This window comes from Rhinichthys klamathensis, unplaced genomic scaffold, assembly GCF_029890125.1.
Source record: "Rhinichthys klamathensis goyatoka isolate OS25496 unplaced genomic scaffold, OSU_Roscu_1.1 h1tg000011l_1, whole genome shotgun sequence".
Taxonomy (NCBI): domain Eukaryota; kingdom Metazoa; phylum Chordata; class Actinopteri; order Cypriniformes; family Leuciscidae; genus Rhinichthys; species Rhinichthys klamathensis.
In genome coordinates, this window is record NW_026606564.1 from 4,537,651 (window position 1) to 4,563,578 (window position 25,928).

At 37.0% G+C, this 25,928-nt stretch overlaps 1 protein-coding gene across 2 annotated transcripts in view; it reads left to right on the top strand.

Moving 5' to 3' along the window:
* The first annotated feature begins 271 nt into the window (after nucleotides 1-271).
* Nucleotides 272-25,928, top strand: part of egfra (epidermal growth factor receptor a (erythroblastic leukemia viral (v-erb-b) oncogene homolog, avian)) — a 71,170-nt gene continuing 45,513 nt past the window's right edge. For both annotated transcript variants that reach the window (XM_056264542.1, XM_056264552.1), the window contains exon 1: nucleotides 272-531. In XM_056264542.1, coding sequence (XP_056120517.1) covers nucleotides 453-531 — 79 coding nt within the window. In that variant the 5' untranslated portion in view covers nucleotides 272-452. The remainder of the gene's footprint in view (nucleotides 532-25,928) is intronic.

Below are 25,928 nucleotides of genomic sequence, written 5' to 3' on the forward strand. Positions count from 1 at the left end.
ACTGAGGTGACTTGAAATTGCTAAAGTTATTGATACCAGGTGTTAGCTTAAACTACAGCTGGCCCAAAGAAAGAAAGAAAGAAAGTCATATACATATTAGGATGGCTTGAGGTTGAGTAAATTAGGGGTAGTGTAAATTAATGTCACAAACTCTCAGATCAAATAAGTAGGCTACTGTAGCCTCTACCTGAAGCACACCGTCTGAACTGCACGCGCACGATCCTCCCCGCCGCTGACGTCACGAGCGCGAGCGCGGCTCTGTCCAGCAGCGCGCGACTCTATCACTGCCGAGGCTCGCGAGCGCGGAGGAGGAGCTGTCAAAGTTTACAAGCCAAGTCGAGCGAGCTTTCTCAAGAAGACGAGAAGGCAAGATCTCTGTACATTTAGAAACCCCCTGAAAGAAGAGCTCTTCAAACTATGGAGTGAAGTCTGAGAGGTTTGAAACATAAGAAATGGCAGGACCAACTGAGCTCGGATTGATTTTTACCTTACTGCTCTCAGGGAGCTTCTGTGCGACGCCGGAAAAGAAAGGTAGGAGACACTCAGTACTATGAAACGGCTTGTTGTGTATGATTAAACCTTCCTCTTGATCTCCGGTAGATCTTGATGGGATCGTCGCGCATACCTTCAGAGATGTGCGTGCGCTTAGAGGAACCTCCGTCGGTCAGCGTGAGAACAGTGGAAGTTTGTGTTCACTGTCCCACAGAGAACTTACACTGGACTCTATATCAGTCTTTTCAATTACGTTTTTATTGAACGTGACATTTACAGATAATAATACTCCTCCTGGAGCAACCTGAGGTTGAGTCTATAGTTCACACAGGGATCAGTCCATGTGTTTTTGAACCTTCAACTTTTGACTTACCAGCCCAAATTTTAAGGCACCATAACAACCCCACCCCATACTTTTAATAAGGTTGTGATTTCTTTGCGTTCATTAGTGAACTGGCGTGATTTATATTGCACAGTTGAGGCGAAGAGAAGAGGATATTGCCTTGAACTACTTCTAAAACAGCTTTAATAATAATCTAAAATGTGCTTCATGTGGCAAATTGACAGGTTTTATTCAAGTCAAAATATTACTTGACAAGTATGAAAAAACTTAACAGCATAAGGCGACGGTTATGACATAATGGTGACGCTTTACAATAAGGTTTCGTTTGTTAACATTAGTTAACATGACTAACAATGTACAGCATTTATTAATATTAGTTAATGTTGATCTCAGCATTTACCACATTATTTCTTTTCCATCTTTTAAGTTTCAATTGATAAAAAAATAAAAATTAAAAATTAAAATCAAAGTGGTTGAAAAACTCCAGTGAACAGCAGCAGGTTATGAATTTGGAATCACTTTGATTTGAAATTCAGTTTTTAATTTTAATGTGTTGACTTTTTTTATTTTTATTATTGAATGAGTGTAGTTGTTACCTGAAGGATTTCTACCTGATCCAACCCTGGAAATGACTTTTGTCAGTTTAACGAAATGTAGTCGGGTAAATTCAGTCATATTAAATATTATATTTGACTTCATATTACACGAAGCTTCATTAGGTTATTTAAAATGTGTGCTAATGTGCAGGTCCACCACATTTTCTTTGATATGAATCCAATTAACTAAAGCCATTTATTTAATCTATGATGTTAGTTTTAGAGTTTGTCACGTTTATTAGATTTGTTTAAAGTGTGTTTATATGTCACTCTGCATATTATTTAGACAGTCTCAGGGGTGTACTGTGTGTAAACACATGGCTCTGCCAATACTGACAGATGGGACACACACAAATCACTTTATTACAGTCTGCTTCCTCATTAGGACTCATTCAGGTTTACAGTCACGGTGCCAAGAGAGGAATCACCTTCCTTTAATATAAGTTCTGCTTCGACAGTCATCAGTGACGTTACCTTGTCATGCAGATTTTTGTTTGTTTGAATTGGGTACCTTTTGCTTTCTACTACATTGCAATTTATATGGGAGTATATTGAACAAGTAGGTTTACATGGTCACTCATTATCATTGTGAAATCCACTGATTGCCAGTTTTCCAGACCCCATAGTGGTTTAGAGGACGGGTATTATAGTGTCAATGAGGACAGTCGTGACGTCCTATAATGTCTTCGGGCTCCCTGTTGTGCCTCGCTCAAGGTCAGAGAGATGCTGCAGCTATCTGTTATATTTAAGACCGAAACAGCTGTTTAGTCTTCATAGACTATCCATCTGAATACCAGATAAAAATGCGTTTACTAGCCCATATTCCAAGGTGCACCGTGTTGAGCTATATTTGAATGTTCAGTAAAATGTCCCACATTTGGTCATCAGTCCGGCCACGTGCAACATAGACTTTCAAGTGTATCTTTCATTTAGTTTGGCATTGACCTCTACCGTCCAGCCTCATTGTGACCTAAATGTCTCTCAGGTGGTCACCTCAATCACCAGTGCAGTAAGAGTCAAATGTGGGTACGGATGCTGGAATTTATTTTTATTGTACTTTGCCACCTGAATAAAAGTAGCTTAAAAGCATAAATCCCCAATAGTACAGACACAACTCCTAATTTCTTCTGAAAAAGGGGATGGGCTATACAGCAAAGCTTGTCATATCAAAATGGATAAGCTTGTATTCTTTAAACTCAAGTTTCTTGTGTTTTATTCGAATTTCATTGGACCCAATTTATTCCAAAATGAGAAAGTCCCTAATAACATGCCTTCATTGTATGTTTAAATTGGTTTTGCCTACAGGCACTGAGATTTAATCTAGTCCATCTGAGAGAGTGTTTCTCACAGGTCTTCTTCACACACTTGTAACTCTCATCCGGGCGGCTCAGAGGTGACTCAGAGTTAAAGCATACAAATACGTGTGAGAGGAGGTTTAGTTGTGTTTGCCGGGTCTGGGGCTTTGACTGGTTTAGTAGTAAAGGTGTAGGAATGAGGTTTGTCATGTTTATGTACTGTACACTGTACAGTATGTCTGGAAAAGTCCGTCTTAATTATGGTTTTTAGTAAAATGCTGCTCTTCTCACGAAGTTAAGATAAAATCTCTTGTGAGGTCATCCTTCTCTATTTAACAGTCCAAAGGAACAAGTTACATTAGTATTTCACCCTCTTTTTTCACCATAATATAGTTTCTTAAAGCATTTTGTTCCAAACCTGTATGACTTTATTTCTTCTATGGAACACAAATCAAGATATTGTGAAAAATGTTTTGTATTCCATACAGTGAAAGTCAATGGGGTCCAAAACAACACTGGACCCCAATGATTTTCATTGTTCGGACAAAAACAGTTGAAACATTCTTCAAAATTGCTTAGGCTATGTTCAGACTGCCAACAAAAATCCAGATCCAGGTCTGGACAGCAAAAAAAACACACAAAAAAAAAACACATGAAAACAAATTTGGAGGTGGTTTGAAATGCAATTCCAATGCGATTTTTACAGATGGGTCTGAGTCTGAATGCTCTGGCTCTGCTCAAATCGGATTTTAAATAGTTTTTTGCATCACTCTTAACATACACAAAATGATATCGTCAAAACTGGTCAGGAAATGCCGAAATCATACGGTATTCCAACAGTAGACCTGTGTCCAAAGATTTCGGCCGTGACTATCAGAGTATATTTCAGTCTACACTAAAAAAATGGCTGTAGTTATGCAGCTGTTTGCCAGTAACTTACTGTAGATTTAAATTGATGTATATTTACTGGCAACAGTTTGTTCAAAGTTAAATGAACATTGAACATTAACAAGTCTTTGTCTTTACAGAATACAATTATAAAATAACAATCTAATGCAAAGCATTCTGGGAACCAGAAATCTTCATCAACAATTTTTCTGTTTTTTTTTTCCTTCAGATTTTGATTCCCAGAATGCTTTGCATGAGGCTGTTATTTTAGTTTTATTCTGTAAAGATAAAGACTTGTTAATGTTTATGTTTAATGTTCATTTAACTTTGAACAAACTGTTGCCAGTAAATAACATCAATTTAAATCTACAGTAAGTTACTGGCAAGCAACTTACTGTAATTTCTACAGATTTTTTTTACAGTGTAGTCTTAGTTTTGCACCACGACAGGATTTGAGGAGCGAGATGATGCATCTCCATTTTTGCTTTGAAAGCCTCGGCACATACGTGTGTATGTCTACGCCATTACTAAAGCAACCCATGCAGATAGATTGGTTATATCTGGACTCGTAAATCTTATTTGATCACTTAATAATAGTGTGGACAGTCTGCCTGAAAAGATCTGATTGGAGAAAAAATCTGATTTGCCTGAAGTCTGAACATAACCAGACAGAATATCTAAACAACACTGTTATTGTATCGATTTGAATCAACTTTAAACAGACTTGAGCTGAATAATGACACTATTATAGCTGAATTGAACTAATTTCATAATTGATGAACTTTGCAACATTGAACTGAATTGAAACAACACTGAACTATATTAAGCAGAATAATGACACAATTGTCTCCCGCTACTTTATAGCTGAAATTGAACAACTTTTCTAAAAAAAAATTCCTGTTTATTATTAATATGAAGCTTTAAAGCTTTGAAAATGTGGAAAAAAAATATGAAGGTGCTTTGAATAAAGCGCTATATAAAAGTGACTTCAGTCTTCATTTCCATTTCTTTTTCGTGTGAACTGTCCTTTTTTTTAGTTCCTTGTAAAAACATTCAGAATTTGAAAAGTCTGCAGGATAAATGTTTTATATAATCACACAAACATATAATTTATCTTTTGATTAATCTTGGGAATTCTTGGAATACCTTTAGTGTGTCAGATTATATGCACTAGACGGTCCGATTGTGTGTCTTCATCGAAGAGTCTTCTTGTTGAGTCAGGCCTCATCTAATCATTTGCAACTTGCTTGTGTTTGTGAGCCAAAAGACAGATCTCCTAAATATTTCAAAACAGCTAAACAAAACAGTCCTCATGTGCTGTACCCTTCCTTATCCAGTCGCTGGCATGTTGTGTAAGGCGTGCTTAGGAACTTTCCAGAGCATCAGTGAATAAGAGCATGATCTTCAAGAGTGTCCATTAAAGGGATAGTTCACTCAAATATGAAACGTCTATCATCATCTACTCATCCTCATGCCATTTACAATAAGGTTTCATTAGTTAACTTTAGTGAACTACATTAGTTAACATGAACTAACAATGAACTGCACTTCTACAGCATTTATTAACCTTTGTTAATATTAATTTCAAAATTTGCTAAAATCACATGGTCTAAAACATAATTGTCATCATGTTTTGCCAGAAGACCAGCAATTGTAAAATTTCAGTCATCTTTGCAGGAATGCAATATGAAGACTGTACAAAGGAGCATTTCTCTTTAGCAACACTATGAAAGTATATAGCAGGCACTACAATGCCGGTATAACCATATCTGTGTACGATATGCGTCACATGACTAAACGTGTCATCGTTTTCAAATACCTCCGTTTTCACAGTCAACACTGCAACGCAAAAACGTCGTTTTTTAACATGTCCACATGGGAAAGCTCCGTCTTCGTTGACAAAAACGCTGTCGCAATGTGGATGGAAGTTCAAAACGGAGAGATAAAGATGCGTTTTCAAACCAAAACGTATTAGTGTGGAGAAGGCCCAAATAAGCCTTTGGCGGGACAAAAATTGTGTTGGTTGCCAAAATATTTTCAATGCAGGAAAAAAACCTGCATTAAAGGAAGTCTGTTTTGAATGAGTATATTCTCTTTTTTTTTCATTTCATCAATTCCTTTACGTTTATCCAGGTTTATCTCTCCATGTGGAATTCCTGTTCATCTCAGGTCTCTCTCACTTACTGAAAATTCAGATTTTTCTCCTGGAACTGTTAATGATGAAGGTCGAACATGGATTTGTTTTGCTCTCTTGTGGGAGTTTTGCCTCAGCCCCAGGCATCAAACCATTCAGATTTCTCTGGAAAACACCCTGATATCCTTGCCAACGCTGAGACCTGATAAAATCTATTAAAGAAAGACCATGTGCATAATTATAGACTCGCCTAATGTTCAAAACACAGATTGCACATCACTCCATGTTCTTCAGGTCTGCCAATTCAGCTTATTATGATAAATAATCTTTTTGATTGGTCATGTAGCAGATAAATGCACCATAATCCGATTGTCCTCTATTGTAGTCACTTATCCTTCTTCAAAAGCCATCATTTTCAGTCCTTCCACTAATGGCTGGAGACCATCAATGTTCTCCATTGGGATTATGAATTGTTTAGCCAGTGATCTTGGGAAATACATCAACCCTGTATTTTCCCCTAATTGTGAGATGAATTTGAGATGTGATACTGCTCTTCTTTCCCATTACCCTCCTCCCCCGCCTCAGGACGTTCCAAGATGGAGGACCGTTGCGTTAATCCGCCAGGCGTCATTTCATCGCACGGTCATGGCAGATAAGAATAATGGAAATAACATGTACAGTTGGATTTTCTGGAACATCGTGGTCCGTTAATAGACATGGGAACCGTGTTTGGCACTGGATTGTTGGCGTCATGCGACTTTACCAGCGATGACAGCTCTTTCTCTCTGTCTCTTACTCTCTCTGACTCTAACAACTTCTCAGTAAATAAAAATCGTTGCAAAGGAATGCTTTGAGCCTGCATCCTTTCTGTAGTTCAACAGGTACAGCATGGTGCTAGCGACACCAAAGCCCGAGTTAACTGGACGTTTTCTGCCACTTGCCTGAGGTTTGGCTAATTCAAAATGCATTCCATAATTTTGAGAAAAGAACAGGAGAAAAACGCTTAAACTTCAAAACTCCATTAACTTTTCATTTTACAATTATCATCATCATGAGCACTTAGCCAGATAGACAACAATTAGTCCTGGTGTCTTACAATCTCAGACGGCTAGACAACAGGACTTTCCATGCAGCGTAATTATTCATTTATTTCATCATTTACTCCCCTAAACTCCAAAACTCTGACTTTCTTTCTTCTGTGGAACACACAAAAAATATATATATATTTTAAAAAATGTCTATGTTTTTTATATACAATGGAAAAACCTAGGTTTCTTTCTTCAGTGGAACACACAAAAAATATATATTTAAAAAAAAAATCTGAACCTAGGGAACAATGGAAGTACCTAGGGTCCTGGGTAGGGTTGCACCAGCCGTTCGTAAGTTCTTTCTTAAATTGTAACGTAAAGTCCACACTAGAGGCTTAGTAACTACTAGCTAGTTTGTAACTAACTCTGTACTTTATTCCGTTGCACCATTTGTTCGTAAGGTAGAACGTAGCTAGTAGGTCGTAAACTCTCCGTAAAGTAATGCGTAGTCGCATAGTATGACGTTTAGCCTCGATGGACCAATAGTCAGCCTTCAAATACGTGAGCAGAAGTTGTGTTGAAATGCCGTGAATTTCAGTTTATCCTTCATTCTAACTTCTTTTGCCTCACGTTACTAACGGTAAAAATAAGTTTCCATTTAATACGATACTTGATCATGAATAACATACGTGTTTTTATATATAAATAACATTCAGAAACTGTATTTGAAATTAAATTAATAAGGATCAATAAATAAATATTGATACAAAAAACAAGAAATTACGTTTATTAATTATGACTGATATTTGAAATGCACAACATGGACCGATGCACACAGCAGCGCTGTTTATAAACGGGTTCGTGTTAAAGAGCTGCTAACAAAGGAATCTTTTCACATAATGTTCTCTCTCTTAAAATGTAAGCGAGTGTAAATGTCAGCATTATCATATATGTCTAAAGAATTGAAGTCTGTCAGGTAAAAGAAGAGCTTATTGATGCAGTTCAGTCTGTCTGATATTTTATTCCAACCGTTACTCCCGATCGGAGGCTGCCGTAAATATTTAGTTGGATCGTAGAGTTACGTTTAAACTAAGTTTAATGGTGCAACGTAAAAATATTTAGTAGTGCGCAGCGTAAGTTGTAACTTAGTGCCCATTTACGTCAAAACTAGGCTAAGTTGTAACTTACGCACAGCTGGTGCAACCGGCCCCTAGTACTTGGGTTGTAATGTAAAAATCAACAAACTCAAAATTATGTCAGTTTGATGTTGTACTTTATTGTCTTTATTTCTTGAGTTTTTTAAAATTATGATAATATAACAAAATTTTAATAATTGTATGACCTATTGCTCCCCCCCCCCCCCTTTTTTTGCAGAAGTACACGAGAATGAACCTCATTGGTTCTTGCTGAAGCTCAAACGTGCTGCGCAACACGAGAATGAACCTCATTGGTTCTTGTAGAAGCTCAAACGTGCTGTGTAACACGAGAATGAACCTCATTGGTTCTTGCTGAAGCTCAAACGTGCTGCGCAACACGAGAATGAATCTCATTGGTTCTTGCTGAAGCTCCCAACGTGCTGCGCAACACGAGAATGAACCTCATTGGTTCTTGCAGAAGCTCAAACGTGCTGCGTAACACGAGAATGAACCTCATTGGTTCTTGATAAAGCTCAAACGTGCTGTGTAACACGAGAATGAACCTCATTGGTTCTTGCTGAAGCTCAAACGTGCTGCGCAACACGAGAATGAACCTCATTGGTTCTTGCTGAAGCTCCCAACGTGCTGCGCAACACGAGAATGAACCTCATTGGTTCTTGCAGAAGCTCAAACGTGCTGCGTAACACGAGAATGAACCTCATTGGTTCTTGATAAAGCTCAAACGTGCTGTGTAACACGAGAATGAACCTCATTGGTTGTCGCACGTCAAGCGAACATGCTTGAGCTTCCGTTTACCACAATTGATGTGTGAGTTTATGAATGTTTATATGTAAATAAAAGCCTAAATTAAATGTTCATCATATAAAGCGATCAAGTCTCTTCATAAAGTTTAGACTAAACCGCTCAATTCATATGGATTAGTTTTACAATCTCTTTATGAACTTTTTGAAGTGACAAAGTGGTAGTTGCTTAGGCTGTCAACAGAGGGACAGAAATCTCTCAGATTTCATTAAAAAGATCTTCATTTGTGATCCGAAGATGAACGAAAGTCTTAGGCTACGTTCACACTGTCAGTCCAAATCCGATTATTTGTGATCTAAAATTATGGATGTCCACACTGTGTATCGCAACTGTTCAGATCCGATTTGTGTGTCCATGCAGCTCTGTCGTTTTCTATAATATCTGCATTGGTTTCTATGGCAATGACGTTGCGTTGGTAGGCATGCGCCAATAACAGCAACCACCGCAACATGGAGGGGTTTGCAATAGAGATGTTGTCTTATTTAAATTGTACAATGCCGTCGCGCTGGACTACTGCGTCTTCTGAGGCTGGTATGCACAGCTATTTCCACGCTGTTGTCTCCGCCGGTTTCAAAATATGTCTCCGTTATATTGTAATTTTCTCCTCGTCCGGCACTTTGCAACAACACAGCATTGTTTCGGCAGCGACTTTCAGCATGTTTCCTATAACAACGTCTGATGTTTTATGTGACTTTCTCGCGGCACGTAAACCACGCAAAATCAGATCAGATCGTTCAGACTGAGACTGATTTCCAGAAATGCGATTTCAAGGCGTATGATTTCAAACCACATATGAATGTAGCTTGAAACGGATTTGTAAAGATTGGATTTCATGCGATTTTTAACCGTTCACACTCTAAATCTGATCGGAATTCCAATCAGATTTGCATAAAAATTGGATTTGGACTGACAGTCTGAACTAGTAAATGATGACAGAATTTTCATTTTTTGGGTGAACTATTCCTTTAAGGTTTTTAATCACCAAAAAACAGATTCCATGGGATAATTTTTGCTTTTTAAATGATTATACACCTCTACATAAATATAGTGTAAAATGGAAATTACAGTTTTTTTCTGATTTCTTGATTCCATTGACAAGTCCACCACCTACTCACTCCACGTGCCTGACACCATGACTTTTTGTCTCAAAAATGTTTATTCTATGTGTGCATTATTGTTTACACTATAAAGTGAGCTGCAAAAAAACATCCCAATCTCTTCACCAATGCTGATCTGCTGTCTCATTGTCCTCATCTGTCATCGAGCTCCCACACTGTTTGCACACGCTTTGCATGACCCAGTGATCGGTTTTGCAGACGGCCGGCTGTGATTTCTCTCAGCAAAACCTAATGCCCAGCGTCAATTTCCTGTCTTTAATATCTGCATACTTCCTCCTCCACCTCTGCTAAGTTTTCATCATCCGTCCTGAACGCTCTTTCATGAGTTACCGGAGCCCACTCATGGCTCCACATCATCGAGTTCCCGGGAGGGCGATTGTGAAAAACTGTCCGTTACTAAGGGGCCTTCAGCATGTGAAGGCTGGTTGTTTCTGGGTCTTGATGCCTCTCCCCGGTGATTGGCTTTTCCTAGAATCACATCTGCTGAAGCGGTTGGAGTTTCAAGAGCTGCGGAGAAAGTCAAACGAGTTTGTCGGGAAAAAAGCAGACCTCCTGCTTTGATAAACTGTTGAGCAGTTTCCTAAAACTGGCGAAGAAGTCAGTGCCTCATTTTGCTGGAGTGACTCTCTCTCTTTGGCAGAGAACAATGAGGGTTTTCTTCAAGCAGTTTTTGAATGTTTCTCCATGCGACTGCTATAAAGGAAAGAGCTGTGTGACAGAAGTGTCATGTTTTTGAGCTCCTTTGTCGTTCACAGTCGTGTGGCGGCTCTGACAGTTTGATTGTACGCTGATTGCGATGACAGCGACCGAGCTTGAAATGGCCAGAATCTATTTAGAGATAAACGCTGTGATTACCTGTGACAGTCTTTCTTTCTTTCTTTCTTTCTTTCTTTCTTTCTTTCTTTCTTTCTTTCTTTCTTTCTTTCTTTCTTTCTTTCTTTCTTTCTTTCTTTCTTTCTTTCTTTCTTTCTTTCTTTCTTTCTTTCTTTCTTTCTTTCTTTCTTTCTTTCTTTCTTGCCACACATGGTCTCTTATCTTCTCTGCATGTTATCACACATGCTAATTCTGTGACGTTTGCCGGCTCACGTGAAGTCTATGTTTGGAAACTCATGAATGTCCCCCGGAAATGGCGCATTGAACCTGCACGTCATGGAGTTTATAGTATTTCCATTATTGAGTGAGCCACTATGGTGGAAAGAGACCTTGGAATCCAGGCTGGAAAAAAATAAACGTTCCTTGTCGTTCTTGACATCTCAGAAGGGTGTGGCTTCACGTGAGAAGCTGCAGTTTCTGTAAATCCCACATGATTCCTCATCACATTTAATTGACCAATAGAAAAGACCACTATGTAATTCCTTTTATTTATTCCAAGGTAGGGAAAGGGAACAAATTCTAGTTTAAAACTAATTGCCAAGTTCTTAGAAATGGTATATCTGTGTGTATATATATATATATATATATATATATACACACACACACAGACACACACACATAGACACACACACACATAGACACACACACACACACACATAGACACACACACACACACATATACTGTATATATATATATATATATACTATATATATATATATAGGATTTATTTATTACCAAACAAACGCTTACATTTTTTATGAATGAAAAAACCCCCACAACATTTAACTATCCTAAAAAGGTAAACTTGTCTGATATTTTAAGAGACGACTTGGATTTGGTGATAATTGTATAAATATTAATAATATTTTAACAAAATTAACCCTTGTGTTATGTTGCGGGTCAATTTGACCCGTTTCGATTTTCAAGTTGTTGGAAATACTGGTTAACCTTTGTTTTTTTTCTTGATATTTTGTGACTTTTTCTCATTTATCATGATGAACATGCATGCAAAGTTTCAACATGCTGATGTGTTTTGACATATACAAACAAAATTACTGTTACGTTTGTGGTGTTCGCGGGTCAATTTGACCCTCATAGACAGCCATTCAAAAGCAACTGTACAGATACAAAATAAAAACTTTTATTTTCTATATGTCAGGGCACTTCAACTCCAGTTCTAACGTGCATGTGCATCCAAAAGTGCTCTAACCCTAACCAAACACACTTGAAAAAGATAAAATTACAGTGTTCAGAATTATTTGCAAATTACAGATGAAAATCTTTGTCAGACACAGATAGTAAAATAAGCTCTCATTTCAATATTCAAAATATCTAAAATACCTAGCTTTTAACCAAAACTTTTATGTAGGATTTTCAAAGGCAGCTTCACAGAGCCAAAGAATAAATAAAAAACATTTATTTGATGTTTGTTTTTGTTATGTTTGGTTTCTCACTTCCCAGTGAGTGAATAATGAAACTAGGAAAATAGGTCTTAGGAAACTAGGGAAAGTTAACTTAGGAAAATGAAAAATTTTCATTATACAGCAATTTTTTTTGTTCAGTTACGATGTTCAAAGCATAAAATGTAAAAAAAAAAAAGAAGAAAAAAGGAAAAAAATATATATGCAAAAAAAATCAGTATACTGTTTATTTTCCAATTTTGTCAAAACAAAACTGTTTAAAAAAATGTTTTAAAAACATTTTCATAAATCATATTTTCAGATATAATGTTTTTGTAATGTTTGACAAATGTTGATATTAAAAGTTTACAGTTTGTATCTAAATCTTTGTTGTTTTTCATAGTGTGATTTTTGAGGAATTGTATTGAATCCAATTAGGGTCAATTTGACCCGGTCCATAAGGGGAGTACACAGAAATCGAACAGAACACAAGGGTTAAGAAATAAAAATATTAGGTTACTTAAGGTTTTCAATCTCAAAAACACCATTTTAAAGAGTTTATTTATATTATATTATTTTATTATATATATATTTTATTATATTTATATGTATTTTAGATTTAAGGACATTTGTATTTATGCCCCCAAAATGATCAAAATTAAATATCAAAATAGATATCAAAATGATCAAAAATAGAACAATGCTTATAATCGTTGTATTCATGCCACTGTATTTTAAATGTATGTTTGATTAAAATTAATCGAGCTGGTCAAAATTACAGCATCACGACATTGACTGTGTGGTGCGTCACACTGGCATTCATTGGTGGTTATATTTCATTCACTATTGGAAATCACTGAGGTGTAATATTGGAGGGAACACATTGTACAGGATTTTGACAGAAGCAATAACACAGCAAACAGAACCTGTACTGTGTAAAGCGTCAAACAGTTACTCAAATATTTGACTATTTGATCAAACAGTGCCTGTGGTCCTATTGCAATAACACTGCTTATGAACCCTTCGCATCTGATATCTAGTGACTCGTGTATGTGTATTAGACGGACAATCTGGGAGGATGTAGAATAGTTGTTATTGTTTTTTTTAGAAATATTCTTAGACGTTCAGGTACTTGTTCTCAGACCCTTTGAATTGAAAAGTGCTGTTTCCATTTATTATTCCATGAGGTGTATATTTAGCAAACCTTAAAGGGGGAAAAAAAAGAAAACGGTAAAGGAAAACATTGAGAAACAGGATGACAGTTTTAGGCCAGCAGCTCCTGACGCACATACGCTAAAATGCACACTAATGCAAGAAAACGCTGTTTATTGAGCCTGTAACATATTCGTGGTTGACACAGTGGCCCATTTTGAAGTCTGGAACAGTCTTTTTATCCTAAAATATCAAGATTGTGTTTTTCAACAAAAAAAAAGCCAATTGAAATGTCAGCATGTCAGCTGTACTGTGTGTATAGTCAGTGAATTGCTGTCTAAACAAAGATGTCAAGAAAATATGTTTTTTTGCTTCTTTTTTTTAAGCAAAGGCAACCATTTTGATTCACCTCTTCCCAAACCTGACCACATCTGACCGGCCTTTCAAACCAGAATTTATATCTTATGTTCATAAAACATTTCATTTGAGGCAGAGCTTGTAAGGAAATCTCCCTCAGCCAAAGTGAAACATTCAGCTCTCAATAACCTCCTGTGTCTTCATGGATGATCACGTTTCAAAATAACACTTGATCCGAACAGGCCTCAGATGCCCTGGGATAGGTGATATATCAGTGGCACTCCCTCTACACACTTATATTGTGTGAACACAGTATAGGACATGGTGTGAAAATATAGTAGACGTGTACGAAGTGAATTGTAATGGATCTCTTTGTTTACATGCTTTGTTTAGTGTATTGTTGCTCTCAGGTGAATGGCCACCGAGGCAGAATACAAACACCTTCGGACACAAAAACATTGCTTTATTTTATTTATTGGCATTTTGCCTTTATTATATAGGACAGTGGAAAACTGACAGGAAAGTGGAGGAAGAGAGAGGCAATGGGGTCAGGACATAACCCAGCCCAAAGTTGAACTCAAGATCCCACTGCGATACAAACTGTGTTTGAGAGTTTAAGTCTATTTTTAGGTCTTTTAGGGTGTGTTTACGATTGGCAGGTTTGGTTCGATTAAAACAAACTCTTGTGTGATTGCTCTGTTAGTGCGGTTCATTTGTATAAGTGTGAACACTGCCATCTGAACCCTGGTGCCACCAAACAAGTGGACCGAGACCTCTGAAAAGATGAGTCTCGGTCCACTTCCAAAACAACTCTGGTGCGAACCGACCTGGTGTCGAACGCAACACGGACCAAAGACATGCAAATGAACCAAAAACAGGACGTGATGTCACAAGATGCGACCCTAAAAAGGACAGAATGCTCAAGCATATCTAGATTTCCACAATGTTGCCCATTACAGTTCGGTGCAGGCATCAGAACCACATCTTCTTGCTGCAGATCGTCATTTGTGTATAAAGTTCCTGCCGCTTTGACTCCTTTACACATTCATAAACTCATGAGTTCTCAGCTAGTAAAAATACCATGATATACACTTACAACGAGCGAGTTAAACCCAAACAGCATTGGTTTAGATGCTCGGCAAGTACCATCACAAAATGTACTTAATAAAAGCTTTATTTTTTTTATTTTTTTGCATCTTTAGATTCAGTCTTAAAAATGAATGTGAACGCTAAGCGAACTTAGTACTAAATGTATCATTTTCTTTTTTGGTCCTGACCAAAAGAACCAAGAAAACCGAACAACAAATGTGAACACACCCTTAAAGTGCTTTTTTTTTTCTTCTTTAAAATGATATATTTATGTGTTCATTGCAGTGTAATATTCAGACTGTACTATAGGTTTAGGGTTTGGTTTAGTGTTAAGCTATACTTGTAACTATGCATAATTTATTAACGTTTTCAAAGAAAGAGTTACCAAACATTTTAAGCTTTACTGATAACATTTGCAGACATTTGAATTACTATAGAAAATTATTTAGATTCACTTTGTAAAAACAAACAAAAAACAAATTGCACTAATAGTGGGAGTCACAATGTCAAAATTGGTCGAAATAATTTTCTGCGGTAATCGTTAGCATTCCACGAATGTGCTTGCATTTATAACGTTGACTTGTTTTTAACATGGAAAATTCATTTATGATCGATGAATTTCCAACTAACAATGGTAAAAATGTCCATGCTAATAAATAAATAGATGGATTTTGCATCCCAATCATAATTAAGTGTCATTTATCGTGGCGAACATCAAGAATTAGAAAATCTTGTTGAATCCAAGGCATCCTATCTCAGTAAACTTGCACTTCAGTGATATGCATCTAGGATGCAGGCCCTGCTGGATGTGGTTTTCCCAGCCCTAGGCTCTCTGCCGCTGAGACTTGTGAGAACAGCTGCGCTTTTTCCTCTCTTTCATTCTTTCCTACTCTCTTTTAATTCACAGAAGTCTTCAACTGTTCAGCGCAACGGAACTAATTCATCACTGCGCCGGCACATCCTCATGTTGACATATTCATATCTGATAGCTGTGTTATTTACTCACTTTGCCGAAGGCATTTTTGGCTAAACCTCTTCAAATGTGCATTAGGGATATATCAGATGCTCTGACAAAACTGACATGGAAACCTCCACAGGCATGTGTTCACATGAATGCTTTCAAAACTGAAGAAATTCAGTTATATACAAACAAGTGTATGGCTCATTTAGAGTTGACTGGGATCTGTTGTCTTGCTTCATATCCATCCTGCTCTACTCTTGGACATTTTTGACTCATAGCCTGATGATTAGCCTTGGTTTCTGCAAACCGTATCTCTTGATTTCTTTTATATCACACGGGCTAGTGTTTTTTAGTCAGACTGCGTTTGTTTGGTCTAGAGGTGCGTTATGGTAGTCCCAAAGCGAGACTGCATGTCTCGCCCGCAAGGTCTCGCAGCAAGTGTTGATTTGCAAAGTGGATCTAATCCCAGACGTCCCACTCTCCTTTAGATAATACTTTGGTTAATTTGACCAATATCCTCCAAGCAGAACAGCAACTCTTCGTAATGAATGAGGCAATGCATGCCATAGTGTTTGGGGAAACATTAGCGCCTGCAGATGTAATTATACAACCATTACATGAGATGAGATTCTTGTGAAGTACCACTTCAAGGCTGAAAAATGTGAAACTTTTGTGTTAAAAGTCTTTTTAGTGGCAAAACAACACATTTCCTTAGTGTTCATTTCATTAATGAAAACTATGACGAAAAATGTTCGTTGATTACCTTTTTTTCCATGACTAAAACAAAACGATGAGACGACAACGGCATCACTAATTTTATCAACATCTAATATTGTTGCAGAAAAAAAAAATACTTTCCTCAAATCTCTCTATATTTTCTTCAACATACAGTAGAAGAGCAGAACAAATATTATAGACTGGAGATAAACTTTTGAGTTTTACCAGTTTTTATGATGTACAGAATATGGTTGAGTTTTGTGCTTATAGGTAAAAGTGCAATAATTTGAAACCAATCATGCTCAATATTCAAGATTTTGAGCTAAATGAATTGTGATTATCAGTTTAACCATTATGCTCCATGCATAAAATATGTTTTTTAATTTTATTTTTAATGACTAAAACTAGACTAACTTGACTAAAAAAAGAATAGAAAAAAAGAAAAACAGGATCAGTCGAGTAAAGCTGATAAAAACTAAAAAAAAGACATTTAACAGTACCAAGACAAACACAAAATGTACTAAATTAACACTTATAACAAAGACTTGCCCTGTAACCTCAACACATAATTATGGCGTCTGAAAGTTCAGAATATGAGACCAATAGGAGGTGACAGATAGTGGAAACAGAAAGAGAAACATTTGCCCTCACGACTGAGGCCAGGAACAAGTCTGAGTACATTGACGTTTCCATGGGGACATGCATGTAACACAAAAGATCCTTTATTCGATGATTTAGCATCGACTTTGAAACAGGATTTACCGCCATTGTTGGCAGCATAATGCTTTGTATACACATGACTTCACTTACAATATTCCTCCCTTTTACAGTAAAGACTGCGGTAAAGGAAGATTATTATCCTATCTTACTAACCCCTTTGAAACTAAATAATCCACTAAATGAACAAACCTTAGAGTTAAGCAATAAGAGTCATGCTGAGAGTCAGAATAAGTCACCTAATGCTGTGTTGATGAGATCTCCTCCAGCAGGAAGTTGAATCATTCTGTGGATTTTCTGTCTTTTACAGAGAGTGATGATAGGAAAGGTCCTGCTCAGAAGCTCTAGTAATGAAAAGATTTGAGTTTGTGCAATTCTTCATCAGTAGTTGAATTAACTGAGTTAATTTCATTTTACACTGACAGTGCATTAAGATAACGGACACATCTGTGGTCATAAAATGATCTTCTTCCGATACTTTTTGCATCACCCTGGTTCCCACGACAAAAACCCAATAGTATTTTTCCATTGGCTTTTAGATTATTGCCGAAAATAAGCTCTGTGACCATCAAAGTTTATGATAAGCTTAGTTTTTTCGAAAGTTTATGATAAACTTTGATGAATTTTTAATTGGCAGAAGTAAAAAGCTAGACGTAGGCTATAAACAAACTGCACGATCACTAAGCTTCCTACAACTCTTTCAGTTTTTAATTTAAAAAAACATTTTCCCAGTTCTTTTGCTGGGGGAGTGTTTTTCGCTGCTATTCCTTGGCATTTTATGATTTGGCTTGAGAAAAGTAAGGTGGCTTGAAAGACTTGAGTGTTCAGAATAATGCAGGTTAACAATTGAATAGTGGCAAGCTGCCAAGAAAAAGATCCGGTTCGCCTTTCAGAAGTAAAATGGGCCCTGCATTTTCAATTATGTACGAATGTCCAGGCCTCCTTGTGTATTTCCTTTCTGACAATAAACTAGCCTTTATAGTATTTAGATTGCAGGTGTGTTCGCCAAGCTAAACAAGACAGAACCTGTTAGCAGACCTGACAAAAGGATATAAGCCTTTTTCTTAACAGTTGGCGTCCAAACTAAAGCAATAGTAATGGAAGAGGTATTTCTTTTGCTGGGAGTTGAGACGAGTGCATAAGAACACTACTGTACATTGTACTGTATGTTGTATATTGTACAAAACCGTCAGGTGACATCATGCTGTTGGTGAGACATTTTACTCCATTTCCTCCTAAGTCATGTTTACTCTGTATGTGAAGTTAAAGTATGCTGTGAAAGAATGCAGGAAGCCCATGAGCGAATAAGAACAATATCACTCACACTTGAGCTCTGTTTCGAACTGTCTTGCTGTGTGTTCCCTACATAGGCAGCTGCCTTCTAAGGCAGTATCTGACCTGAAATAGAGACCCGTAACTGGCTGATTTGGAACCATCTTTAAAGGTACCAATTGCACACAAACTCTCCTCATGTGAAGCGTGCAGAAGATATGACTCGAAATTGATTGCAATCATTTTTATTGTTAGCATGTTGCTAAGCTAACAACAATACACCAAAGTTTTTTTTTTTTCTACTGTCAGTGTTGGGTTAGATTTATTGCTAAGTAATTGTAGTGTAACTGTGATTCAATTACTTTTCCCTGGAAAAAGTAAAGTAAAGTAATGGATTACTGTAATTTTAATTACAGTAACTTATAATGTATTTGCATTATATACTGCATAGACTATAGAACAATTCTAAATAAAACAATAGTGGATTGGACTTCAGCATTTAACATCTACTGCATTTGTCAAACTGCTTTCAAAAGAGATAGTTGCAGACATTAAAACAGCTCAGAAGGATGTTTCATGCGTCAGAGCAAAGCAATTCATCTGTATCATTTATAGTGATAGGTGTAGAGTCTCTGTGGGACGCTGATAACATCTCCCTAGAGATAAGCTTGGATTGGGTCCAGGCGCAGATTAACTCCCTGACTGGTCCGGGGACATTGTTTTATGCATTTCATTTCTCTCATCAGACTGATTCTGAAAAGGAATCCCTGAATTTTTTTCATTTAAAAAACTTGTTTTGGTTTTACAACCATATATATATCCATTGCCTAATCTAATCTATTTGTATGCTTATAACTCTTCCGATTAGAGGATTCATAATGGTTAAAGGGTCACGGGGTCATGAATGCGAGAGGCTGTTTTCGTAGTGGCTAGCCAAAGCTATGAGAGGAATTTGAGGCAGGCGATGAGCGTATTCAACAGTTTTCCACTCATACAATGCCAGCCGAACACTGGGCTGCATTAGGATTTTAAAGCCATCCAAATGAAGTCAGGTCTGACACCATAGTGATAATGCTTCTGTTTTGCATTTTTCTAATGTGATATTTGTTATTACCCATTGTTCTATTCTATTCTATTCTGTTCTATTCTATTCTATTCATAATAATCCACAAATGTGTTATCCTGCATGGTTTGATAATGATACACAAGCTCAATATCACAAATTTACATATTTATCTATAGGTCTGCATTTTAATCTTAATTTTTTGTCATAACTTTTCTTGATTTAAAAATTTTGAAAATCCTACAACTTCTAAATTTTAATTGACCAAATGTAGTCTACGACTTTGGACACCACTGCATTGACCCATAATGTACAATGAATATTTTTTTGTTGTTGTTTATGAAATTTAGGCAAGGTTAAGACCCACATGAACTTTCCCCCTTTCCCTTTAATTTCCCCCTACATTTTATATACACACTTCACAGTTACAACTTCCATAACAGATCCTTTGTTCAAAAGAAAGGCTTGAAGAATTTTCAAGGTGCAAATTAGGTTTCATAAGTGCAATTTCTTGTCATGCAAAGATTTGCCAGTGTGTGTCCAACAGCTGCAAAATGCAAAGCATAAAACAAATGGTAATGTTGTTTGATTTAAAACCCGCAAGGTGCTTTTTCACACCTGACTATTTGCTAACCTCAAGCACATCTGAAAACAAAGCATCCAGCCAAGTTACATGGTCCATGCTGGTGCAACATGCAGCATTCTTCCCAGGAAATCACCACATCTGCAGCCGGGCGAACATCTGTTTTGACTGATGTAATCCAGTTACGGCACGTGAGCATTCTTCACTTATGCCGCTGAAAACCATCAAAATAAACAAGGGGAATTATTCAACTGATTTTTAGTTGTGACTACAGACTTAGACATTAAATTAGAGATTAATTATATTTATAAAAATAAAAGAAACATTTTGTAACTAATAATAAACAGTTTGTTTTCTCTTTTAAGTCTAAATTATATTTTGGAGACTTTTTAAAGTAACCAGAAGAGGAATGCTCTGGATTGAATGAAACATCTGTGGTATGCTAATGATAACAGCAGAAAATAAAGTGAACTGATCCCTCAGTTTGCAAAAACAAACAAGAAAATGTGTGCATTTATGTTCTTCCAATGAAAGTTTATGGGGCAAGTCATTCTGAAGCGTTTAAAAATAGGCTGATGGTTTAGACTCAATAGACTTAAAAATGTAAATTTCATGGCTCCTTTCAATAAAAAAATAAAAAATAAGTATATATATATATGTATATATGTATAGCACCCGACACTGGCATTGCACAACTTTGCATACAATGTGCAACAAATATCAAATATTATACATATTTAAAATCAGGATTTTATTGTAGTTCTAGACTTAATGTGAGGCATTTACTCCTCTCACTTGCACAAAAACAGATTCAGTATTCCTCCAAATGAATGAAAAGAATGAAATGCAAACAGAATATTACACAAACCTGCAATAATTAAATATGTTAAAGAACACAAATATATTTGATGTATTTAATCTCACTTTATTAACCATTGTCTTTGCTGCTGACTTTCGATGATTCAAATAATCCATACCAATAAGCATAAATAATTTTAAATAAACACCCCCCAATTCAGAATGGCAGAACAACTGAACAGTTTGTTTGTGCTGTGCCCTCTACTGTACAGTCAGGCATGAATTTGCGTTTACTTCAATCTGAGGCTTATTCATTTCACTTTTGTCCTTTAAATTTGGCAAAAGTACAACAAACAAGCAAGCACAGTCCGAATGTAAATGCAAAAGTAATGCAAAAGTAACATAATGCATTACTTTCCATAACAAGTACTTTTTACTTTTTACTAATTACTTTTAAAAATAACTATCCCAACACTGATTATTAGTAAGTAAAGAAACTATACAAATCAGTTCTTATTGGTTATTGGACACTTAGTCATTTTAAATATAATAAATACTGGTCATAAAAAAAATGTTTTGTTCTAGTTTAAAAGCGTATATGTGCAATTCCTGACATATGAAAGTGCTTATATTTTTCATGTACAAAAATATACGCATTTTTCACACGCAATTGTTTAAATTGTATTATTATTTATAAATGTGTTCTTCATTCTACAGATGCTGAATATCTTGAATTGAACCCAGAACATTCCTTTTAACAAACTCACAAATTAATATCTTTTAGTCATATTCGTCATCAGACATTGGTGCGTGATCTTAGATTTGATCACACAGTGAAACGTTCTTCAAACCACAAAGCTTTTGGCTGTCAGTATTGTCTGCATCTCCCAACACATCATCTCATGTTTCATTGCACCAAAGTCCGGCCATTTCAAAGTGGAATTTATCTTGGAAAAAGTTTATTCCTAGCCAACTTCTATGCCCAGTTGAGTGATACAGGGCAGGCCGCTCGGCCCTTTCGAGTTTAGAGTGAGGGGGTGGGCTTAAAACAACTGACTTGAGGATGTGATTGTAGTTTTAAACAAATAGTGCCATTGTTTTGAGTGCTCTGCCTTGGCCAGTGCCTTGTTTTCAATGGAAAAGATGACTATTGCAAAGACATTGGTGAACTCCAGATGAGATTCAATACTGAAACTGCAATATGTGAAATATATGGCATTTCAACTTTGAGTCTTACTCATTTCCACAGAATATTTCCTGAGATTAACTCCTGTCGATCACAGTTTTTGGCACATAATCTGCATTTTAAACATGACTCCTTAATGTGTCATCCAAACCCCTTTGGATTTCTGAGCGAAAAAACTGTTTGGTCACAGTTCAGAGGCTTGCCAAAAATACACTAAGACCCTTTTTGCTATTGCGAAACATAGTGTGTACCTCGGGAATCTTTACGTCAGTCTCTTAAAGAGAGTCATTCTTTATCTGCATGAACAAAACCACGTGTGCCATAATGTGAAATGCAGAAAGCTACAGTGAGTAAATGATGAGTAACGTTTGGGAGCAGCACACAGGAAGCTCATCCCTGTGCTCTCCAATGCACTTTCACTCTTTAAATCAGAGTCCCCTCGGTCACTCACATACTCCTAATCAAAAACATCACATCTTGTTCTATATGCCTGAACATCTGTTATAATGATACAAAAATCTAGGTTGTTAGGGCAGCGGAATAAACATATTCATACAAATACATATTGATGTTCTTAAATATGCTCGATAAGAGCGTTGTTTCGTGTTTTCGTCCTAAAGATACATCTGTAGTTGGTGGTTAGCTGTCACCTCTCAGATTCATTGTGTGCTGCTCTGTAGTTTGTGGAAAAGGTTCAGGGCAACAGGGGATTCCCGAAATGCAGCTGCCTCTTTCCGGCTGGAATGATGTGTGAAATGTGTGGGTTATCCAGCAAATGGTGTAGTAGACTCTTTTATTGCAGAGTAGGGCTTGGGGAAAATGGGAAAGTGACCACAATTTTGCCCATGTTGCCCACTCGTTTTCTCTCAGCTCTCGTAACCTTCTTTCCTAATGATAAAATGTATTGTAGTGTAAAAGGTATGTGTGTGTAAGTTGCTGAGGGCTTAGAGCTGATGAGTCGGGAGTCTACCGCATATTGATAGCGGCTCCCTGACGCCCGCAAATTATATACAATATCCCAGAAATCGAGCGAGAAGCCCTGTAACACATTTTGTTTATTATGACGTATTATGATAGGTAATTTTGATGATTTTATTATGATTTCCTATTGTATTATGACTCATTTTTGATTATCCGATCACAAGTGGGCGGCCAAAACACATTACCATTTATACCTCGTATTATCAATGACGATTAATGATCGTATCAATGATGTTCAGACCCTCGCCTCTTATTTCGCCACACTTCGACATCACTTTCACTTTTGCCTCATGAATACTACTGAATGAGCGAACCCTTGTTACGCAGCTCACACACACACACACACACACACATATATAGTGGACCCATGTAGACCCTTATGACTTAGTGTTAAAGGTGCAGTAAGCGATTTCTGAAAACCGTTGAAAGGGGAACGGACCGAGCACCAAAACAAACTTGTAGCCAATCAGCAGTAAGGGGCGGACACACTCATTAGGAGGGAGGTGCCTGTGTTGCATAGCGTGTTCATGAATTTGGGGGTGGAGCTATTAAGATAGGGGTGTGACCCTTTTGGGTATAGGGGCGTGTTTGCTTTGGTGACTTCAAATATCAACAAATGTTGATATTTGAATGTTGCAAATGTTAAAACTGTTGCTCTGTTTATAGTTAGCTACTGGAATAATAGCACATTTTGCTTAATGGCACAGACAATTGAAGGTCCAATAATGCCACAATAATTGAAGAACTCAAGAGGACTGTGCTCTTCTTTTCTCTTGCACAGAGTGTGTTTCTGGTGCAGAGTTGGAATAATAAGTAAACTTGTAAGCTTAAGTTTTAGCACATTCATTAGCCAGCATTGCCTCACACTCAAGAAATAAGGACGGAAGCTAGCCAGGGATTTTGACTCATAAAACAGTTTTCTTCACTTACTTGACATGACACATTTTCTGGAAGTTCACTTTGAAGTTTTCAAAACCCTACTGACCTCACTGGCTCGCTGGTTGCTGTATTAAAATATAATGTCCTTCTCAACTTTGCCTAGTCATCTGATGTTATAGGGTTATGACAGACTTGATGGCATAATTACGGCCCTGCGAACACTAATGTTGGGTTTCATAAACCATTTGGAATGAACTGGCTGGATTTGGGATGGAACATTGTTTCAAAGGTTTCATTGTTTCATTGTTTCAAAGGTTGTACATAATGTTGTAAGTCAGTCAGTGATCTTAGCTTGACGCTGATGAGAATAGTGCATCTTTGTTACTATAAAAACACAGATGCAGTGTTTACTTCTTGAGAAGAAAGAGACACAAATCAAATCTGTGGACAGAAAGAAGACAACCATTGCAATGAATCAGCTCTTGGCTCCCTCTGGTTCTTCCAAAATGATGAATAAAGCCCACGACTGTGTAAGCACCAGTGATCCCATTAGCAACTCAATGGGTAACGGATCTGAGTAATATGAATGGGCACGTTTTGTTCACACGGTCAACATAAGATAAATGTTCACCAGTTTTGTAGCTTTCCAATAGATTCACTTGGGTCATTCTGACAATTTGGTGCCATTTAGGTTCCTAATAGCTACAAGTTATAATGTTCTACTGATTAAGCCCAAAAGCCACCAAGTTAGGAATGACCTATAGTTGCATGAAATCCTGCAGACGTGATCTCACCGCAACTTGATCACAAGTCCACAAGGAAAATGTGAAATGCTAGCGTGCTAATGTTTTGCTAATGTTACAACTAGGTGCTCAAAAGTCCCTTTCTCCAGCATTCCAGCCCTGGGCCTCAGGATAAACAAAGTCAACGATTTGCAAAGTGTAACTGGAGATGTACACCGAGTTGTTAGGGAGCGCTTTCCAAGAGAGATAAACATTTGCCTCAGTTTAGGTCCTTATTTGTCTTTCTCAGGAGTTTTCATAGAAAAAAAGTGTGATGCTTTGCGAGATGAATGACCTTAAATTGATTATCCATACAGTTCTTGAAACAAAGAACAAAACCAATATCTAAGAACACAGTGTCCCATCAGATAAAATTTATATCTCCTGTGTAGATGAAAAAGAGTAGGCAAAATGTTATTTTCCAATGGAGACATTTTGCTCAAATGTTTTTGTTTGAACTCACCATTATGGTGATGAGTGTGTCCTATGGTTGGACACTTGGAACTTCAATTATATTATTGTAATTTTCCCCCTATTGATGCAGCCATGCAACAAGAAATCACAGTTATTTGGTTTTAAAGGAAGGGAAGTAATAAATAGGTTGCTTTTGAAAGCTGATAATCAATCAACAATCAACAACTAGTCTATTTTTCATGTCAACTAATGATCTTGCAATTGACCATGCTTGAGTCACAAACAGACTTTAACATTCAGCATGCCAAACACAACAATGGTGGCTATACTAAATCAAGAGTAAGTCAAGAGTAAATCTAAAGTAAATTATCAAGTACTCTCTACTGTTCTTTTTTAGTTACTAGAACTCTCGTGAGTCGTGTAAGTAACTACGCATTTGTCAGTACAAAATACTATTCCTATTTCACTTTACTTAGTTTTTTTAAAGGCAATCGGTTTGCATGCTTTTTTTAAGTAAGTCTAACTAGATTTTACAGTGTAGCATTGTTACGTTTGTTTCGCCCAACACTGAAGCCTACGTACTCGTGTGCAACAGAGGAGGAAGCTTTACAGCGAGTGAAATTAAATCAACACAGTATCACTTTCTGGTAGAAAAGCCAATAATGCATTTAAAGTACACTCTGTGAAATAAAATACATGGCTCTTCCGTGGGTGTTTTGCATCTGGCTCGGTTCAAACACGTGTCTTTCTTCCCAGTTCTCTCAATTCCGCCCTTTCCATCCCTCTTTCTTGCTCCCTCAGCCCTCCCCAGAGGCCACTATAGCATCTGGGTTTGGAGTAACGCAATGACC